This window comes from Hypanus sabinus, chromosome 20 (assembly GCF_030144855.1).
Source record: "Hypanus sabinus isolate sHypSab1 chromosome 20, sHypSab1.hap1, whole genome shotgun sequence".
NCBI classification, from domain to species: domain Eukaryota; kingdom Metazoa; phylum Chordata; class Chondrichthyes; order Myliobatiformes; family Dasyatidae; genus Hypanus; species Hypanus sabinus.
Window position 1 is genome coordinate 44858144 of NC_082725.1, and position 19735 is coordinate 44877878.

The 19735-nt window shown below is 39.4% G+C and overlaps 1 protein-coding gene across 2 annotated transcripts in view; it reads right to left on the bottom strand.

Moving 5' to 3' along the window:
* Window positions 1-294: 294 nt before the first annotated feature.
* The window catches only part of LOC132378474 (acidic amino acid decarboxylase GADL1-like), a 64337-nt gene continuing 44896 nt past the window's right edge, over window positions 295-19735 (bottom strand). The window contains exons 13-16 of one of the 2 annotated variants that reach the window (XR_009507046.1): window positions 19094-19145; window positions 17776-17865; window positions 2555-5526; window positions 295-2505 (exon numbers count right to left, since the gene is read on the bottom strand). Coding sequence is in view for 1 of the 2 variants with exons in the window: in XM_059945413.1 (XP_059801396.1) it covers window positions 5353-5526; window positions 17776-17865; window positions 19094-19145 (316 nt within the window). In the remaining variant the exon portion in view is untranslated. Of the gene's footprint in view, window positions 5527-17775; window positions 17866-19093; window positions 19146-19735 lie in introns of both variants that reach the window. The other variant, XM_059945413.1, reaches the window with a different exon arrangement.

Here is a 19735-nt window from a genome sequence, read left to right on the forward strand (position 1 = left end):
GTAAGCCACTGTCTGGAAACTCATTAGGAATATATGGAATAGAGTTTTTATATTGCTGGGATAAAACTTAAGTCTGGGATACTTCTAATGTGGAAATTTTGCAAAGCAAAAGGATTGGGAGTTAGGAGTGACTGAAAGGGATACTTCAAACTTGCCCATTTTGAGTTGCATGATCTTCTGGTTCATCCAGGAAGAGGAAACATTGCTAGCAAAACTACATATAAGATGTTTTTCAAACCCCAATGATATAAAATCTACAATCGTTCTGCACGTAAAAAGATGTGTGAATGTCGATTTGGTTTGCAACTTTTATTTCACTACGTTAAATACAGAATTTTGCCTTTCATTTGACATTAAAACGTAAGTTATCACCTTATCTAATTCAAGTATATTTAGCTCAATACGTTGAATATATAAAAAAAAAGTCTAATTTCAGCGACAGTTTGATGTACTGGTTCTATTTTAAATTTAAATGGTCCAGAACACCCACAAAGTTGCGTTACGTAAAAGAGAGCAAAAAACTCACTCCAGCTAGTAAATCCATGGTAAATCTTTACTCTTGGTATTTCACTAGAGAAGCACCATGTTGCGGAGAATTGAATTATACTAGAAAGATAACAGCACTGCAACATTTCTTCAGTTAACAGAAACAGTTTTGCTTTCAGGGGCAGTGTTGTACACTGGCAGATGTATTTTGCATTGACAACACCTCACTGTAAAAGCAGCACACTATACACTTGAAGCATTAAAGAAATCAACACGACTTTCTATAAAATAAGTGCTCAGGTTTGTATTTGCTCGATTGGTAACTTCTCCAAGTTTTAAAAACAACATTGCTCATTAGGAGGTGGACAACAGCGCAAAATGTCTGACCCGATTGGATGAGGCCACCTCAGCTGACATTTAATTACGAAGGTAGATCTGCATGGCCACCTTTTGCAAACTGCTCATACATCTGTCACTGGCTGACCTAATCACTTCCCCAACCTGCTGTCCACACTTACTTCCTGGCCAGTTGGAAAATGAAAAGACACTGTGGGACCAAAGGAAATTTCCTTACTGGAATTTGAATGGAGTGACAGAAGATGTTCTTCAGATCTTAGTTAAAATTTTAACAAAGAATGATTAGAAATCATCCAACTAATGAAAAGAATGTAGATCAACAAGTGCTTAACGGATTAATCAGTGCTCTGTCAAAATATTATCAATTATATTTACCAGGAAAAAGAAAAAAATATGGGTGACTGATTTGTCTTTTGCCTCAATACTATGAATATGCAGATAGCTATTTTATTACAATGAATCCTCATGTGCAAACCATCCAGCAGTAGTCACAATCTCACATCTTAACAAAAACAACATGTCAGTCAATGAACAGCGACAGAATAATTTTGTGTGGGAAAAATGGGTTGTTGTGTATTTAGTTACTAATGGAGATTGTTATCTTCCAAATATCACTATCTTTCCCACTGTTATCCTGCTTTGCTTGTTCCTTTTCAAGCCAAAATGAAGTTTCTCCAGCCTCTTCAATACAGCAGCTGCAAGACTTGAAGAGAGTCTATTGATTGTCACAGAAATCCAAAGGTAGTATCTCCAATGCAAACTATTCTGAATTAGTGTTTTGGAGCAAAGTATTACAGGAATGTTAAAACCAGATTTAAAATACCCAACAAAGTTTTAACTTAGTGTCTGAAAGATTGTGGATCCAGGAAATTAGATCAATGAAGAGTGTCCTTTTAAATTTATTTTAGAGATACAGTGTGGAAATAGGCCCTTCCAGTTGGCATTGCACCACCCAGCAACCCCCAAATGGACGACCTGAGTTGTAAAGAAGGATTGAATAGGTCAGGACTGTGGAGAAGATTGAGAGGAGATTTGATAAAGGCATACAAAATTATGAGGGATATAAATAGGGCAAATGCAAGCAGGCTTTTTCCACTGAGGTTGGGTGGGACTACAACTACAGGTCATGGGTTAAGGATGAAAGGTGAAAAGTTTAAAGGGAACATGAAGGGAAACTGAAGGGAACATGAAGGGATTGTGGAATGAGCTGCCAGTGCAAGGGGTGAATGTGAGCTGGGTTTCAATGTTAAAGAGAAGTTTGGATAGGTGCTTGGATGGTAAGGGTATGGAGGGCTATGGTTCCAACGAAGGTCAGTTAGAGTAGGCAGTCTAAATAGTTTTGGCATGGACTCAATGGGCCGAAGGGCCTGTTTCTGTGCTGTGCTTCTCTATGACTCTATAATCAGTGAGTTAGCCAGCATCCGTAGGCAGAGCAACAAGGCTAAAATTTAAGATTCAGTACCTCCCATTGGAAATGTGGCTGATGAAGTATCACTGATCTAAAACATTAAGTTTCTTTCACAAATGCTGCCTTCCCTGCCGAGTAGCCCCAGCATTTTCAGTTTCAGTTTCAGATTTCCAGTGTCTGCCATATATAATTAACACTGAATGGCTGACCAGACTGCTTCCGAGGGGACTGAGGCATCCGAGGGGAAGAGGAGTCTTGTTTAAGCCAGACCAGACACAGCAAACATTAGTGAAGCTGAAGCACCTTGTTAACATTACAGTAATTTCTCCAGCTACTGACTTTCTTTTTCCATGTTGCATAGATTGCACCTCAAGCCTTTGTATCTTTGTCCACTGACGAACCTACCGTTGGACGTACTGTATTCATTCAAACTACTTTTCCTAGTTATTAATCTTAGTATCGTATTTTGACACTTCTCTTTATTTAGTAAGAATCTTTTTTGATAAATTTAGCAACATCCATTCTGATTTTACACTGGTGGCCATATTTGTGCTTTGAACCACACAAACAACAGCCCCATCCTCACAACATCGTTTCCCTGGAGTGCTGACTGTTGTACATACAAGGAAAATCCTGTCAGGAAGCGTGGAACTGGATGTCTGTGGGGCAGGGAATCAGCTGCCTCAGACCAGGATTCTCAGAAATGATAATTATGTTTATAGAACAAATTCTGCACATGACACTCGTAAAATTTTACACTGTTTAAGTTACCAGACAGCAAATACATTATTTTAAATTAATCTTTTTTTTTAACCAGAGCTCTATACTCAGTTTTCTACATTAAAGATTTCAGTTCTACAATAAACAGTGCGGCACTCTGGAAAATATTGTAAAAAAAATGTAACCATTATATTATAATAAATAACAATGCCTGTGGAAAATAAAAACATTGTTCAAACAAAACAAAGAACTCTTCCAAAAGTAATCAGTGTGAGGCCTTGTCTTTTCTAAGCCTGCCTTGCAATAGCTGGGAAAGTCTTTACACAGAAACAGAAACTAGCTCGAAGAGAAAGATTGCCTCTGGAATATTTGATCACCTTCCTTCTGCCCCACAACAATAATTGTCTCAGTATAACCTAACGCCTTTATAATGATCTTAGTAGATCAAAAACGTGTAGCTTAGCCTTAGGTAATCAAAAACTCCTTATTACATTAATATAGAGACTACTTTTTTTTAAAAAAAGGGGCTTTTGTCATCCTACAGAAAGAAGAAACCATCATTATGCAAACATTGTAATTCAATAACCTATCATAGCAGCATTGTTAGCCTGGAGTGGTCTTTCCATAAAATGTTACTTGAAAGCTTTGAAATATATATTCTAGGTAAAAAGCATGCAGTTCAAAACCTTCATTAGTACCACTTGCAGATTCCTAGGTAGGCACTTGGGTACCTTTAGGTGGTGGGGAGAGCCAAGATGGAGTTACTTACAAAATGAAATTCTGCCCTTGGTGACCATAATCGTCACCGTTTTAAGAGTTTTTTTTAAACTTTGTTCTTTCAAAATATACATGTGCAAAGCAAATTGCTCACTTTAAATATCTTTTAAACTGCAGGAATAATTGCAAGAATTAAATGAAGCTTAGTTTGCTTCTGCTATCAGAACAGCACTAAACTATATGTCCTATTAACTGCACACAGCTGGACTACTCAATACACACAAAATGCTGGAGGGATTCAGCAGGTCAGGCAGCATCTATGGAAATGAACAGACAGGTGGCAATTCAGGCCAAAACTAGTCCTGAGGAGCGGTCCCGGTCCAGCATTTTGTGTGTATCGTTTTGGATTTCATGCATTTGCAGAATTTCTTGTGTTTATGAACTACTTAATATTGTGCACAATGAACTCTAATTGCTTTTGCTGCCATTTAGCATACAGATCACGTTAGCATGGTTAGAGTAAGTCTTGTAACTAGCAATGCACAATATGCAAAGCAGCAATTTTAAAAAATGTTATCAAATGCTCAACAGACATTCAGACTGAATGAATTGTTTTCCCTATGTCAGTAATATTAGTGATTGCTTTTCCTGACTTGTGCCATTTTCTGTCCCTCTGCCAAATTATGTGGTAATTTAGTAGTAGGATGGAAGATGGAGATGCTTTGCACCCTGAATTTACCGTACAACAAAATAAATTAGTCTTTGTCCACCCTCTCCCATGTTAACTGCAGCCTGGAAGGAAAATACCACAGTTGGAAAGGAAAAACCTAATTCTTCTTTCTTGACCCTTATTTGCCAGGTCGCGAAACTAGGGTGGGAATTTAACTTTATAAATTAATGTAAAAGCAAACGGAATCCAAATGTTTTCTCACTGAAGCTTGATCACTCTAGAGAATTAAAATTTGAAGTGTATCTGCAACAAGAAAGAAATTACAGTTCAAGCTTATATGTTTAAGCTTTCAACTTGTTCCTTTTCGCACCTTGTGCCATTTCCGCTAGCATCTGACTTTTTTTGACAAGGCTGAGTTGCTAGCTCAACACTCAACCCAGCACAGATGGAAAGCGTGCCAGGAGCCAGCTGGGTTTGAACTCAGGACCATTTGCCTCAAAGTCAGGTGCTGATGCCACTACACCACCAGCCAGCTTCTTATGACTTTGCTTCAGATTTAATGATATTTGGAGTCAAGATAGCCCCAGCAACCTAACTATTGTTTCTGGTAATGAAGCTGAGCAAGACAAGATGTAATGCTGCAGCGAGATGTTTAGACAAGCAGTAGCCAACCTCTGGAGGTGTTTGGTTTTACTTTAAGTTTAGACACACCCAGGATGGCAAAGATATACACCATCTCTATGTCTGCTAAGATGCTTACAGTATAAGACCAGCTATCTGTAACTGAACATAAATACAGAAATACTTCACTAAGCCTCGACATTGTTCTGTAAAGTAAATTTGTGTTCTGCTGAGTGAAGGTTAATTTTGTTCATGCTAAAATTGAGTACAGTACAAGTTAGTGCTTATCCATTTTCTAAGCTAAAGTCTGAATATTTTAAACTTCCTAGTAAACGTGATAACTGTAAACATATCAGCTACACCTTAAACTAAATTACAAGTCCTTCCCCAGGTTGTCGATCTCGTTGAGAATAAAGTCCATATCCTCACGGCTGACAAGGGGGCTGATGATGATTTGACGAAAGAAATTGACTTTGTCACGATGGGGCTGATAACCCACCATCATGCTGCCTTTCTTCATCATCCGCTCCTTAATGACTGGTGCAACCTGTAAAATCAAAAGGGAATGAGTTCAGACAAAATGCCAATAAGTATAGTTCAGAAGGCAACATGTAAGACTCTGTAAGAACATGGTCATCTAGAACTTTTGTTTCTTCACAATGCAAACTCCAGGGGAGGAACACCAGGGAAGAGGATCTCCAATTATTTAAACTCCACTGAGAGCAGGTGGTCAAGAAAATGTTGGGATCATTTTAATATTGAGAACTGGGTTTTCACACCTATTATTGGATCAAACAGTGCAGAAAGGGAAAAAAAAACAGCTGGCCCAATGGTCTGCATGAGTCTCCTCCAATTCTTCTTCACCCTGCTCAATCTGCATATCCTTTTTTAGCCTTCTTATAATTTAAACAGACATACCAGCTGTTAGGTTCATTGGTCTTTGTAAATTAGGCCAACATTAAGTCAGGGGACTGCAAGTCGGCATGGCTTGAAGGGCCTGTTCTGCATTGTATCTCAATAAATAAATAAACCTTTATCCATATTAACAACACTTTTCCTACCACTCACTGCGGCAGCAAGTCCCATGGTACAAAGAAATTCTTTTAATTCCCACCTGCATTTACTGGTGGAAGTTATATATCTGAGGTTCTTTCAAATGCACTTTCTAATCCTTGTTAAACGAAGAAATACCAACATTTGTTAGAAATTCCTGTGAGTTGTACTTGCAACACCCACCACTCACCAGGAAATTACACAGTAAAATGAGCCAAGTCAAAAAATTACCGCAGTATTCCCTTAGGTGCATCCATGTTCTTATGGCTTGTAATATGCTGTATGATTATTAAATGATCTAATATAACTGTGGTTGTCACAGATACCACATGAAATGTCAGATTCATTACAGTATTGTTCTCAGATTGAATAACTGTACAGTGACAGTCATTAAAAAGGAGTCACAGTGCCATTGTTGTGTCAATTATTACACCACAGTGCTGTTTACTGCAAATGCTGCATCCTATCAATATCCACGCGGAAATTGAGAATGAAATTAAATTAATTGCAAGTGGCAGAGTTACCTAGAATTGCCAACATGGATAGTTCTTGAATAGTTATTTGTAGGATTTATAGCAGTAATTTTGATTGGAAGGACAGATGGGGCTTAACATGTGTCTATATTTATTATGACTGAAGACTATATTTATCACTGAACCATGACAGTAAAATTTAAAGTACTTAGGTCAATTCATCTTTTAACAATCAGCCGACAAAACTCTACTCAGCGAAAGTTAAAAATGTTTAGTGAAAAACACTAGTCATTCTCATTCACCACGTCACAATGTGTGAAGTACCTGGATGTATTTAACAACTCTCCATTTTCTACATGGAGGAGAGTATAATATTGTCAAAATTCCATGTTAGTCTCAAATGCTCAGAGTAACATCCATCACCAGTAGCAAACCATACCCTGGTCTGGCCTCATTTACATTGCTGTGTTGATTGTGCAACATTCTAAAGGGTTGGATAACAATGCCAGATGTTATTACCATTATGTGAGTATTACTCTGAATGCTAAGATTTCCCCAGCTTAGACAAAGAAATACTCACTGCTAGTTAGAAATTGTTCTAGCATGCTTTTCCATACCAAGGTTGCAGTGCAAGTAGTCATGATTTAGCATGGTGGAGTTTTATCGAAAAGAATAGGTTTCAGGATGTGGCATTATTTTTCCCCTACTAAATGCAATAAGGCTGTACTAACAGTAAATCGTGTTTCTTTAACCCAAGGGTGATGTTTATATAAAGCAACTTGGTGTCTACAGCTAAACAGGGCACATGGGAGATCTCAACCTGAGAGTATGGAAAATGGAAAACAGTCAAGTGTAACTGTTGGTCAAAAAGTTCCTTTTGGCATCTATTATTCCTAATGTTTTTCTTTTATAACATACATGTTCATTCACGCCTGTTTCTTGTGCGCCGTTCATGTTTATATTAGCGTCAGTGTGATATGCATTACAAATTAGATTTGAACAATATAATGTTCACCCAGGAACTTTCTACACTAAATACATGATCTATGTCATACCTCCAAGCATGCAGTAACATAAAGTACGTAAAGCAAGCTTTTCACTGTAAGAAAAGTAAACCAATACCAATATATCTTAAATATAAGAGATACTTACACTCCAATGTAAAAATATAATATTTACTAAAGTGGGAATAATAATTTTTTATTAAGATACAGGACCTTCCCATCCTTGTGAGCCACACAGCCCAGCAAACCAGCTTAATTGTGTGACAATTTACAATGACCAATTAACCTGCCAACCTGTAAATCTTCGGACTGTGGAAGGAAACCCACATGGAGATGGCGAGGACATACAAACTCCTTACAGGCAGCGGCGGGAATTGAACCCGGGTCGCTGGTACTGTAAAGCGTTGTACTAACCTCTATGCTACCATGCCACCCCCATGGTAAATTCAAGAAGGAAAATAAATAGTTCAATAAAACTTTAAAACCATCATTTAGCAGTGAGTATAAGACTACTGATTTGTCTTCCTGACAGTGGTATTAGATATGATTATTAATTAGAATGCCACTGATGAAACAATGCAACAATAAATGCAAAAGTATAATAAAAAGGAAACATTTTACATTATAGAATCATAACTTATAATTTATCTGCTTTCAAAGTTGTGCAATTATGAATACAGCTGTACTGCATGTTTGCTCTTTTACACACTGAAGGCTACAGACATCACGCTACAGATTTGATAAGCGGTATTAACCCAAAACCTTAACTGTTTCTCTTTCCACAGATGCTGCCTGACCTGGTCAACACTTTTCCACTGCTAAAATTGGAAATAAGTATATTCAAGGTGGGGTTCAGTTCTAGTTCCTTGTTATTTTTAAAAACAAGCCAGTCTCTCACAAGAAACCACACACACAATTTGAGGATTTAGCTTTGGCCCAAACTCGTTGGGAAAATGTGTGGTAAGAATCGTGTTAGTGATAATCCGTTGTTTCATGTCCAATGTCAGTGACACCAAGAAACTGCTTCCGTGGAGCCAGATACAAATGAGAGTTACTGTACCATCACTGCTAGCGTCTCCACTGTCAGCTCGCCAACTATCTCAAGGGAGGTTGGAATGGTTCCCAGAAATAAGTAACATGCTGAGGTTTGCACCAGGCACTGCTAGATCATATGCAGGAATCTGCATGTAGGTAATTCAACTGCCAAACAATACAACATCTGTACAAATGATGCTGTAGATTTTCCTGTCTCTGATTAGTATTTTGTTTAAGCAAAGATTTGTAATCCTTTGACTTGGATATGTCAAGACGATGAAAATTGTTCCATGGGTTTGTAATTAGAAATCTTTTTTTTAAATGGAAACTGGCCCAGAATTTCTTACAGAGCATGGTGCCTGGTGTGTCATGAATTAGATTTAAGTTCACTCCTTAGCTCCAACAAATGTTGATGTATATTCTGTGACAAATGAGAATTAGTAACGTCTGTGCAGTTTCCAAGTCCTCCTGAAAGCTGGCCTCAATAGTCTCATCTCCTTGGCTCTTGAGATTTAAGATAGGGTGTATGACAGAGAAAACAGGTCAATTACAATCAAAGTTGACCCAGAAGGAGAAATAGAGAAGCATGAAGTAAGAGAGAAAACTGTGGCAGTTTTATTAAATGCTATATTTTGAAAACCTGGTGGAGACCAGCCCCCAACACATTCTGGGCCTCTCAGGCAGAGTATCATATATTGATGAAATTAAATATCTGTACTGCCTATCTGGTGCAAGGACATTTGTGGTACAAATACAACAAGTTCTTGACACTCATGGGGTCATTGACAGGTAAGCTTAGGTATCTGAGAAAGGCTCGAGGCAAAATGGTGCAAATCTACCACTAAGTAATTCCTCACACACAACAAATTGCTCTGCTACAGCCATCGTCTTGCGTCTGGGTCAGGAAGTCACATCTCAAGTCACACACCCAAGCCATGTGGACTGAAAGAGCGTAGAACTGTTAAATGTGCCTCCTTTCAAATGAGCCTCATTCGTCTCTTCTGCTGAGTATAAAAGATCCATGTCTCCACTCTCTCTGCTCTTTTAACTGATATTTATTCTTCAAACGACGTTACTGAAAATAGCCTAAAGTTGGTAATGGATATGGGTAAAAAAGACGAATCAGCCAGGATCTCACTGAAAGGTAGAATGTGCCTGAGGGACCAAATAGCCTATTCCTTCCTGTAAGTTCCTAAAAATAGATTTATTAGTTTTTATCATATCACTCTTTGTCTAAACTTCGGCTGCTTACTTCCTAAGTTACAGTTGTGACTCTCACTTTAAAGCTTAATTTGAACTGAGTAGTCCTGCAACGTGAAAAGTGTTCTCTTCCTGAAAAAACAAAATGGAGAAATTACTTTGCTCCTTTAGAGTCATAGAACACAGTTGCACCAGAATAGGCCCTTCAGCCCATCTAGTCCATGCCAAGCTATTATTCAGCCTCGTCCTGCTAACCTGCACCCAGACCATAGCCTTCCATACCCCACCCTTCCATGTACCTATCCAAATTTCTTTTCACTCTTGAATTCAAACACAAACTCCACTCTGCTGGCAGCTCGCTCCACACCCTCATCAGCCCCTGAGTGAAGAAGATCCCCTTCATGTATCCCTTAAACATTTCACTTTTCATCCTTAACCCATGACCTCCAGCTATAATCTCCTCCAACCTCAGTGGGAAAAAAGCCTCTTTGCATTTACCCAATCTATATCCCTCAAAATATATATCTTTGGTCTACACTACTTTGTGTTACATAATTGCCTTAATATCTAACAACGATGCTCAGGTGATACAGTATGGATTCAAAATACCAAAAAAAAGGATTCAAGAGTTATGAGATTATGTGTAGACATTAACTCAAACAAGAACCAGTCTTCAGTTGTTAATGTAAACTGTTAGCAGTAATCAGTTTAAAACATAAGACAATGGGGTTAGGCTAATTGGCCTTTACCTAACCAGGTAATAAGTTATTTTGGGCCCACAGTGACAGAGTTCATGGAAGCTTGCAAATCAGACTGGGATTGTCACTATGCACATCAAAAAGGGTCACATGTATATTTTACCTATCAATAGTGATATACTCAAGAGTCAAGCTTGACAACACTAACTTTGGGCATCTGGGTTCTTGGTCTTCAGAAGCCTTTAGACTGTCCTGTGGATAGTTTATCTTAGCAAAGATATTTGAACATTCAGGAGGAGCCTCCTATTGTAGGTTTGTAACTCAACGGAAGCATTGTTGGACTCAAAATATTTAAAGTCAATTTAACTATTAAAATTCTATCAAATCACTCTTAAAAATGTGATGTATTTTGAATTTGGGAAATTCTACCAATGTACTCTCCAGAAAATGGCCTCTTGTCATGATGAATGAAGTTTGATTTATAATGTTTTCCCCAATTTTATTTACAAGTCATCAGTTTGAAATATTAACTCCATTTCTGTCTCTACAAAGGCTGCCTAACCTGCTGAGTATTTTCAGCATTTTCTGTTTTTTTAAAACTATCTTTCTATGTAAAGCCATAATTTAGAAATTTACAAAATTCATCATTTTCAGTTAAACACAGGAACAGGCCATTCGGCCCACAATGTTGTGCTGAACCAGATAAAAGGCAAATCAAAACTGCCCGAACACTAATCCCTCCTACCTACACCACATCCATATCCCACCATCTTCCTTACATCCATCTGCCTTCCAAACATCTCTTAAAAGCCTCTAATGTATCTGCCCCTACCACCATACCAGGCAGCGCATTCCAGGCATCCACCACTTTCTGAGTAAAAAAACTTACCCCTCACATCCCCTTTCAACCTGTCACCCCTCACCTTCAATGCATGCCCTCTGCTATCAGATATTTCAACTATGGAAAACTGATACTCTCTGTCCACTCTATCCATGCTTCTCATAATCTTGCAAAATAATCAGATCAGATATAATCATAATCGAAATAATCATAATCAGATCTCCCCTCAGCCTCCACTGCTCCAAAGAAAACAACCCAAGTTTGTTGTAGTTGAGTGGCTCACCGAGCTGGCTTGTTAGCTTGGAGACGTTTCATTACCCAGCGAGGCAACTTCATCTGTGCAACTTCGAATCATACAAGCCACTCAACAACAACATCCTCAACCTGAGCTACAAATCTTTCCCAGCATCTTAAAAACCCAAGTTTATCTAGCCTCTCATGATAGCACATGCAGGCAGCATCCTGGTAAGCCTCTTCTGCGCTCTCTCCAAAGCCTCAATTACTAAATATGATCCAGCAGCAACAGTGCCTAATTTGCTGTGTTTTTACGGAGTGGTTTGAGGCAACAAAGGTTGAAGTCCCTCACCACAAACTCTAAATGAGAGATGAATTTTATTCTAGGGGACAGAAGTTGCATGCGTTCACCACAAGGAGAAGGATCTCGACAGAAATTGCAATAAAAGTTAAACATCATTAAAATCACTTCCTAATGAAGCCAAATCTCTTGTGTATCAGTGCATTGTGTTCTCTTTCAGTTATATACTCAGAGGCCTCTTTATTAGGTACACCTGCTCATTTATGCAAATAACCAATCATGTGACAGCAACTCAGCACACAGTCAGGAGGTTCAGTTGTTGTTCAGACCAAACATCAGAATGGGGAAGAGATGTGATCCAAGTGACTTTAACTGTAGAATGACTGTTGGTGCCAGGTTTGAATATCTCAGAAACTGCTGATCTCCTGGGATTTCAAAATAGAGCAGAGAATGGTGCGAGAAACAAAAGTGAGTGGCAGTTTTGTGGGCAAAAATGCCTTATTAATGAGAGAGGTCAGAGGAGAATGGCCAGTCTGGTTCAACTTGACAAGAAGGTGATAATAACTCAAACATCTATGTATTATAAAAACAGTGTACAGAAGAATATCCCTGAACGCACAAAATATTGAACCTTGAAGTGGACATGAACTTGAAGTGAAAATCATGAATATACACTCAGCAACCAGTTTATTAGGTACAGATGGTACTCAATAAAGTAGCCACAAATAATGCACTATCTAATTATAGGATCATTTGGCATTATCACATTACACAGTGTCCACTGTTGGCTCTTGCCAACTGAGCCATATTGCCTGAGATCAAATGTACCTTTCAAATCTTAAGTATGGGGGTTGTGAACCTCAAGTTAATTGATACTCATTTAAAAGCTGAATGCTCAGTAATTTTTGGTGTTGCTTAAAAACTTCATTATACTTTGGGAAAAGAACTGTTATTAGGTAAATTGGCACTTGTACATTTCAAATGAACAGATGAAATGCATTTTAGGAAATTGCTCAGAGGAGAATATTATTTTCCTCCCCTCCCCTTGCTCATACTTATCCATTTCCATGTACTCATCTAGATTGCCTTGTACCTAACAGCACACTGAACATTAAGGACCCCCACCAGCCAGGACATGACCTGTTCTCATTGTTACCGTCAGTAACCAAGTACAGGAATCTGAAGGCAACACGCTCAATGATTCCGGAATGGCTTCATTCGATTTCTGAATGGACATTGAACCCATGAACGCTCACTACTTTTTTATTTCTGTTTTTGCACTACTTATTTAACTACTTACTGCAATTCGTGTTTTTTTCTATTGCCTTGCATGGCTGTCGCAAAGACAACCAATTTCATGACATAAATTAAGCCTGTGTCTGATTCTGGCATGTTTTCGAATCTCCACAATAACTGAATATTAATAATAATAACTGAACTGATTGACAGCTATACCAGCAGCTTTGAAAGGAAAGAAATGCACAGAACTGTAGACGCTGGAATCCGGAGCAACACAAACTGCTTGAGGAACTCGAGCCTCGCCACATCAACAGATCTTCAAAAGATGATGCCTCAACAAGTTGACATCTGATTTCTAAATGGACAATGAACCCAAGACACTTTTTTAATTTTTTATGTATGTATAAATCCATGCATTGCAATGTACCACTGTCGCAAACTTCACAATGATATTAAATCTGACTCCATCTCCGGATCCCAGATAGAAGTTTCCCAGGTGCCAGGATGAGGGATGTCTCAGATCAGGTGACAACATTCTCTGAGGGGAGGGAGGGTGAGCAGCCAGTAGTCTTGGTATACATTTTCAGCGAGAAAGGTAGGATGAAGAGCAAATATAGGGAGCTCGGTAGGAAGCTAAAAGAAGGACCACAAGGTAACAGTCTCTTGATTGCAGCCTGTGCCGCACAGGACAGTACGGGTAAGAATAGGATGTTGATGTTGTGGGTTGAAACCCTGCATCAAGATGTACAATTGAGAACAGAAGACCACAACGTTATGGAGGTACCATAATACTGTCCAGGAGGACAGAGTAATACTCAAGGCCACTACAGTACTTAAAATCCAATTCAATGTTGAAGGACCAGAACGATAAAAAGACAAGATGAGTATGGATAATGACAGCAGTCCTATGGACCACCAGCAAAATCTAGGGAAATCACAGCAATCCTGTAAGATCATTTATGAGGTTACAGAGTACCTGGAGGCATATGATAAGATAGGCTGAACTCAGCATGATTTCCTTAAAGGAAAATCCTGCCTGACAAACCTATTGCAATTTTTTGAGGAAATTACAAGTAGGCTAGACAAGGGAGATGCAGTGGACGTTGTGTATTTGGATTTTCAGAAAGCCTTTGACAAGGTGCCACACATGAGGCTGCTAAACAAGATAAGAGCCCATGGAATTACGGAAAAGTTACATACGTAGATAGAGCGTTGGCTGATTGGCAGGAAACAGAGAGTGGGAATAAAGAGATCCCATTCTGGTTGGCTGCCGGTTACCAGTGGTGTTCCACAAGGGTCCACGTTGGGGCCAATTCTTTTTACGTTTTATATCAGTGATTTGGATTATGGAATAGATGGCTTTGTGGCTAAGATTGCTTATGATACAAAGATAGGTGGAGAGGCCGGTAGTGCTGAGGAAACAGAGAGTCTGCAGAGAGACTTAGATAGATTGAAAGAAAGGGCAAAGAAGTGGCAAATGAAATACAATGTTGGAAAGTGTATGGTCATGCACTTTGCTAGAAGAAATAAACAGGCAGACCATTATTTAAATAGGGAGAGAATTCAAAGTTCCGAGATGCAATGGGAATTGGGAGTCCTCATGCAGGATACCCTTAAGGTTAACCTCCAGGTTGAGTCAGTGGTGAAGAAGGAGAATGCAATGTTGGCATTCATTTCTCATTCATATAAGAACAGGGATGTGATGTTGAGGCTCTATAAAGCACTGGTAAGACCTCACTTGGAATAGTATGTGCAGTTTTAGGCTCCTAATTTAAGAAAGGATGTGCTGACGTCGGAGAGGGTTCAGAGAAGATTCACTAGAATGATTCCGGGAATGAGAGGGTTAACATATGAAGAACATTTGTTTGCTCTTGGACTGTACTCCTTGGAGTTTAGAAGAATGAGGGGGGACTTCATAGAAACATTTTGATGTCAAAAGGCATGGACAGAGTGGATGTGGCAAAGTTGTTTCCCGTGGTGGGGGAGTCTAGTATGAGAGGGCATAACTTAAGGATTGAAGAGCACCCATTCAGAACAGAGATGTGAAGAAATTTTTTTAGCCAGAGGGTGGTGAATCTGTGGAATTTTTTGCCACAGGCAGCAGTGGAGGCCAAGTCATTGGGTGTATTTAAGGCAGAGATTGATAGGTATCTGTGTAGTCAGGGCATCAAAGGTTATGGTGAGAAGGCGGGGGAGTGGGATTAAATGGGAGAATGGATCAGCTCATGAAAAAATGGCAGACCAGACTCGATGGGCCGAATGGCCGGCTTCTGCTCCTTTGTCTTATGGTCTCTATAACTGTAGTGCTGGGAGCCTCAGTAATAAAGCAGGTCCACAGTAATACCACAGAACTACAGTGTTCACAACTTATACAAAGTACACATCTCTGACACATTATTGCCATGAGCTTTTAGACCAAATGCAATCCAAATTCCAATCATTAATTGTTCTTACTTGGACTTGGGCAGAAATCCCATTGGGTTGTGGGGTTGGATGAGACCCATGAAGAGTCACAAGATCCATGAGAAATGAAAAACAAACATGAAAGAAAACACACTTTCAGACTTCCATAGATGCTACCTGATCTGCTGAGTTCCTCCAGCATTTTGTATGCGTTGCTTTGGATTTCCAGCTCCTGCAGATTTCCTCATGTTGCTGTGTTTTTTTTAATATAACCAAGACTCATCATCGCCATCTGCTGGTATTGTAGCTCTTCAACCAGCAAACCAAGACTAGTCAGATCGCTCAAGACTAGGGTTGAGAAGTATTGTGTACCAGTAAACCTAATTAAAGTGATGATCTGACTGAGCCTGTGTAAACTTTAAGGGGTGATCTCAGGAAGTCCCCAAACCTCCCGTTAATTCCTGAAAGGCCTCAGCTTTTCCTCTAAGTCACCCACAGTTTCGATTGATTTTTCTAATGCTATGTAGATTATTGTTGTGAGGGTATTGTGAAGTTGGAGTGAAGTGGAGCAGAGTTGAGGTGGTAGAGAATGATGTTGAAGAGGCAGAGAGAAAGGGAGATCAGGGGAGGGAGGTGTGTTAGATGGAAGGGTGTTGATATTGGGGTGGAGAGAAGGAGGTAGGAAAGAAAATGAGGAGTGATGGGGTGATGAAGAGATAAAAGGAAAGCCAGATCAGGTGGAAGAGGTGAAGGTGAGGTGATAGTGGAGGAGGTGGAGTGGATAGGGCAGTCCAGTGGAGGTGAGGAAGAGGGATGAGGTGAGGGGAATTAATTTTGAAGGGGCCAACAAAAAAGAGATTAGATGGAAGGGGGGTTGAGGATAGATGGGGTGGATGGAAATGGGACATATGAATGATGGAGTTTGGTGGTTGGATGGAAATTGGGGGGAGTTGAGCTGGAGGGGCTACGGTAGAAGGGTGAAACATGATGGGGCTGAGGGAGAGCAGGGACGAGGTCAAAGGACATGAGATAGAGAGGCTGAGAACAAGGAACCTGAAGTGAAAGATGAGTGGGGTAGTGAGGTTGGAGGATGAGTTAGTTGGAACAGGGATCCAGTGGAGGTGGGTGAGGAGCATTCAGCCTTTGCAGGATGTGCCATTTACATGGCTTTAGCCTTTTTTTAAGGTCAGCAGCTTGTTTTATTTATAATTTTAACCATAAAGAATTCATCTAGAATATATTGTATATCAACTTGAAAACAAGATTTCTATTATTGGCTATAACAATTTTTAAGACTTGCAGGTATTAACAGCTACATTGTCGGCTACCTTTGACCACCATCACAGGTCTCCTGTGGCTAAGGTTGTTCTCACAGGATTTTCTGAAATATGGGTTGGTCTCTGGGAGAGACCTCACAGGATAATATCTGAAGGAGCCTGAACATTTGAAGCAGTGTTCAATGAGATGTAACACACATCTGGATACTCATGCAGTAGCAGATCTCCACAACACTTGTGACACCCGCTTCATCATTACCTAGGGGTCCTATCTTTTGCAGGACCCAGGCTGTCCAGCCTGGTGCAAAGGGCTCGTCTTAACTGGGTTTTCCTCCAATGCAATGCTTAACTGTGTGGCAGGTCATCTACAATGTCTTAGGTCACACAACTTACAGAATTTTGCAGTGGCAAGTCCTTGAACAAAGCTTTGCTGTCCATTAGACTTCTTAAAGCTTCCAGTTTAAGCATGTCAGCATCTAAACATCTTGTACATTTTCATTGGGCTACTCAACTTTGTCTCCTAAAAATTTGTTTCTAGAGTACGAAGGACAGAACGGCAAAGCTTATAACATGTTTTAGCTGGATTCCTCTCGATGGTTTCCAATTGACAACCTCAAAATAGATAGCTTGTATTAGAGAAAGTAGAAAAGAAGGTCCAGTTCACTCACAATTATGGAGGTAATTTTGGACATGAGCTGGATCAAGGCCACCCATTAAATACATATTGCAGTTTTTGTTCCCATTAAGTTGAATTGAAATGAAGGTCAGTGATGATAAATAAAAGGCAACTAATCTGATATGATCTATTTTATACTACCTGCTGCTTAAATGCATTCTGTTTTCACTCTGATATCTCTTAGTCACTGGAGTCCATGATTTCTGAAACCCCTTGTGCAAAGAAGCCAATCTGGCCAATCAAATTCTTTGAAGGCACTGCCACTTTAACAGCCCCACCTCACATGAAATTATGCCAACCTTGGTATTTATGATATATATTAAATTAAGGTCTAGAAGACTTGATTATGCATAGCCACTTACGCTGTGAAGTTTCTTCCAGAAATCCTGGTCCTTGGGGACACCCCTAAGACTAGGTGGTATGTACCAAAAGCAGACATTTGTGTATTCCGGCTAAAGGTGCAACAGGATAAATATGAAGTGAGTGATTTGTTCAGCAACAAAGCATAACATTTTAAAAAATTTAAAAAACATAATATTTAATAATATTCAAGGTGTTTTTTAAATCGCACAAATAGGTCTTAAAACCTTAGGAATGTCCCAGTCCTCATGAATAAAGACCATTTGGAAACAGAAGAAAAGCTTCAATGTTCCATGGGCAAAAGCTGCTGGCTTTTGTGTTGTTATGTTATTTCAAAGATATTTATCTCCATGCAATTAGATTGAAAAAATGTCCTTCCCAAGTCACATGAGCATACATTTTACCTTGTTAAAAATTCCCTTCTTCCTAAAGAGGCGATTAAATTGGATCTGCAGTAGTTTATACTCATAAAAATGAAGATGGCCACCATAGCTTAACCCAGCCGGCATCAATGGAAAGTAAGGTTGGGGGTGGGGTGGGGGGGGGATGTTTCATGGGCAGCTGAACAATGCTATATTTCTTACTGACTGATTTAATTTTAAATAACCCACTCAAAGTTTGAGTAAGCTACCATGGCCAAGCTAAAATAGTGCAGTAAAGGTTTCTGTCCCTACCAGGTGATAACACACCAAAACCCAGCCCTGTAACCAGTAATAGTCACCAGAAGATGCTTAGGAGCGGAGGGATGCTTTATTCAGTTTCCCTTCCACTGCACCTCCTCATTCCAGCATCTTAAGTCCTTAGTGAGCTAAGGGTTCTCCTCAATTTCAGGTTGGCCTCTAACAATTTCTGAAATGAGAGCAATAATTGCAGGAAAGCGAGGCAGTGCAACAAGTAAGAGCTGCTACTACACAGCTCCAGTAACCTGAGTTCAGTCTTGAACTAGTGATCTGTCTGTGCAGTTTGCTTGTTTAACCTGTGATTGGGCAGATTTCCCTTCCCCCCGTGTTTCCTCCCACATTATCAACACAGACAGCATGGTAAATTGAGATTACTGCAAGTTTCCCCAAGAACGTATGTTTGTAGATAGTGGTGGAAATTTGGCGGGGGAGTTGTGGTGGGAAGAGCTGATGTTAAATTAGTTGAGGAGGTGAGATTCCTCTGGAAGCTGGCATAGACTTGAAAGGATGAATGACCATTGGTGTGGTCAGGAAATATACAAATAGTTACTTCCCTAAACAGAGATAAATGAATAATAGCTCCTTGGAGACAATTTCCACAGGAGAAATCAAAGTTGAGGATTAGAATAACATTGCCTACCTCCAAAATCAACCTGAATTCATTCCTCTTCTTAATTTCATCAGCCAAGTACCTTCAAAAAGAATCAAATTATTATTTTCCAGGGTTAAAATGTATCACTATTAGCATACTGACATTAGTCTGCACTTGCAAATATCATACACAAGAGAAATCTCAGCTAGTCCAGTACCAGATCAAAACAGAAACTGATCTATTAATGGAATCTCCTATACTCGTTTTGCAGGCCAGAATTCTCAATGGCAACCTCTATGTTCCAACCTATTCTGATCTAGTGCAAATTGTTCCTTAGCTCTACCTTTCCAGGCTCACAACTGGTACTCAAAAGATTTATCGCAAACATTGCAAAAACTATCACAATTTAAATTAAAAGGATGCAGGTATATGCACTTTAGACATTTAAACTACCAGCCTCATAAATGTGGAAATCTTACTGCGTAGTTCCCAACACCCAAGGTGAATATTAAAGCTAGCAAATCTTTTCATTGACCACACAGATGCAGGCTCAACTTGTGAAATGAATCTGCCTTGCTAACTCTAATACTGCATTCAACTTTGTATCACATCAAGAGTTGCAGAGCCCTTTTAAAACTTATAATTACCACTTTTTTTTTAAATGGCATACTGGAAAAAATACTGTTACAT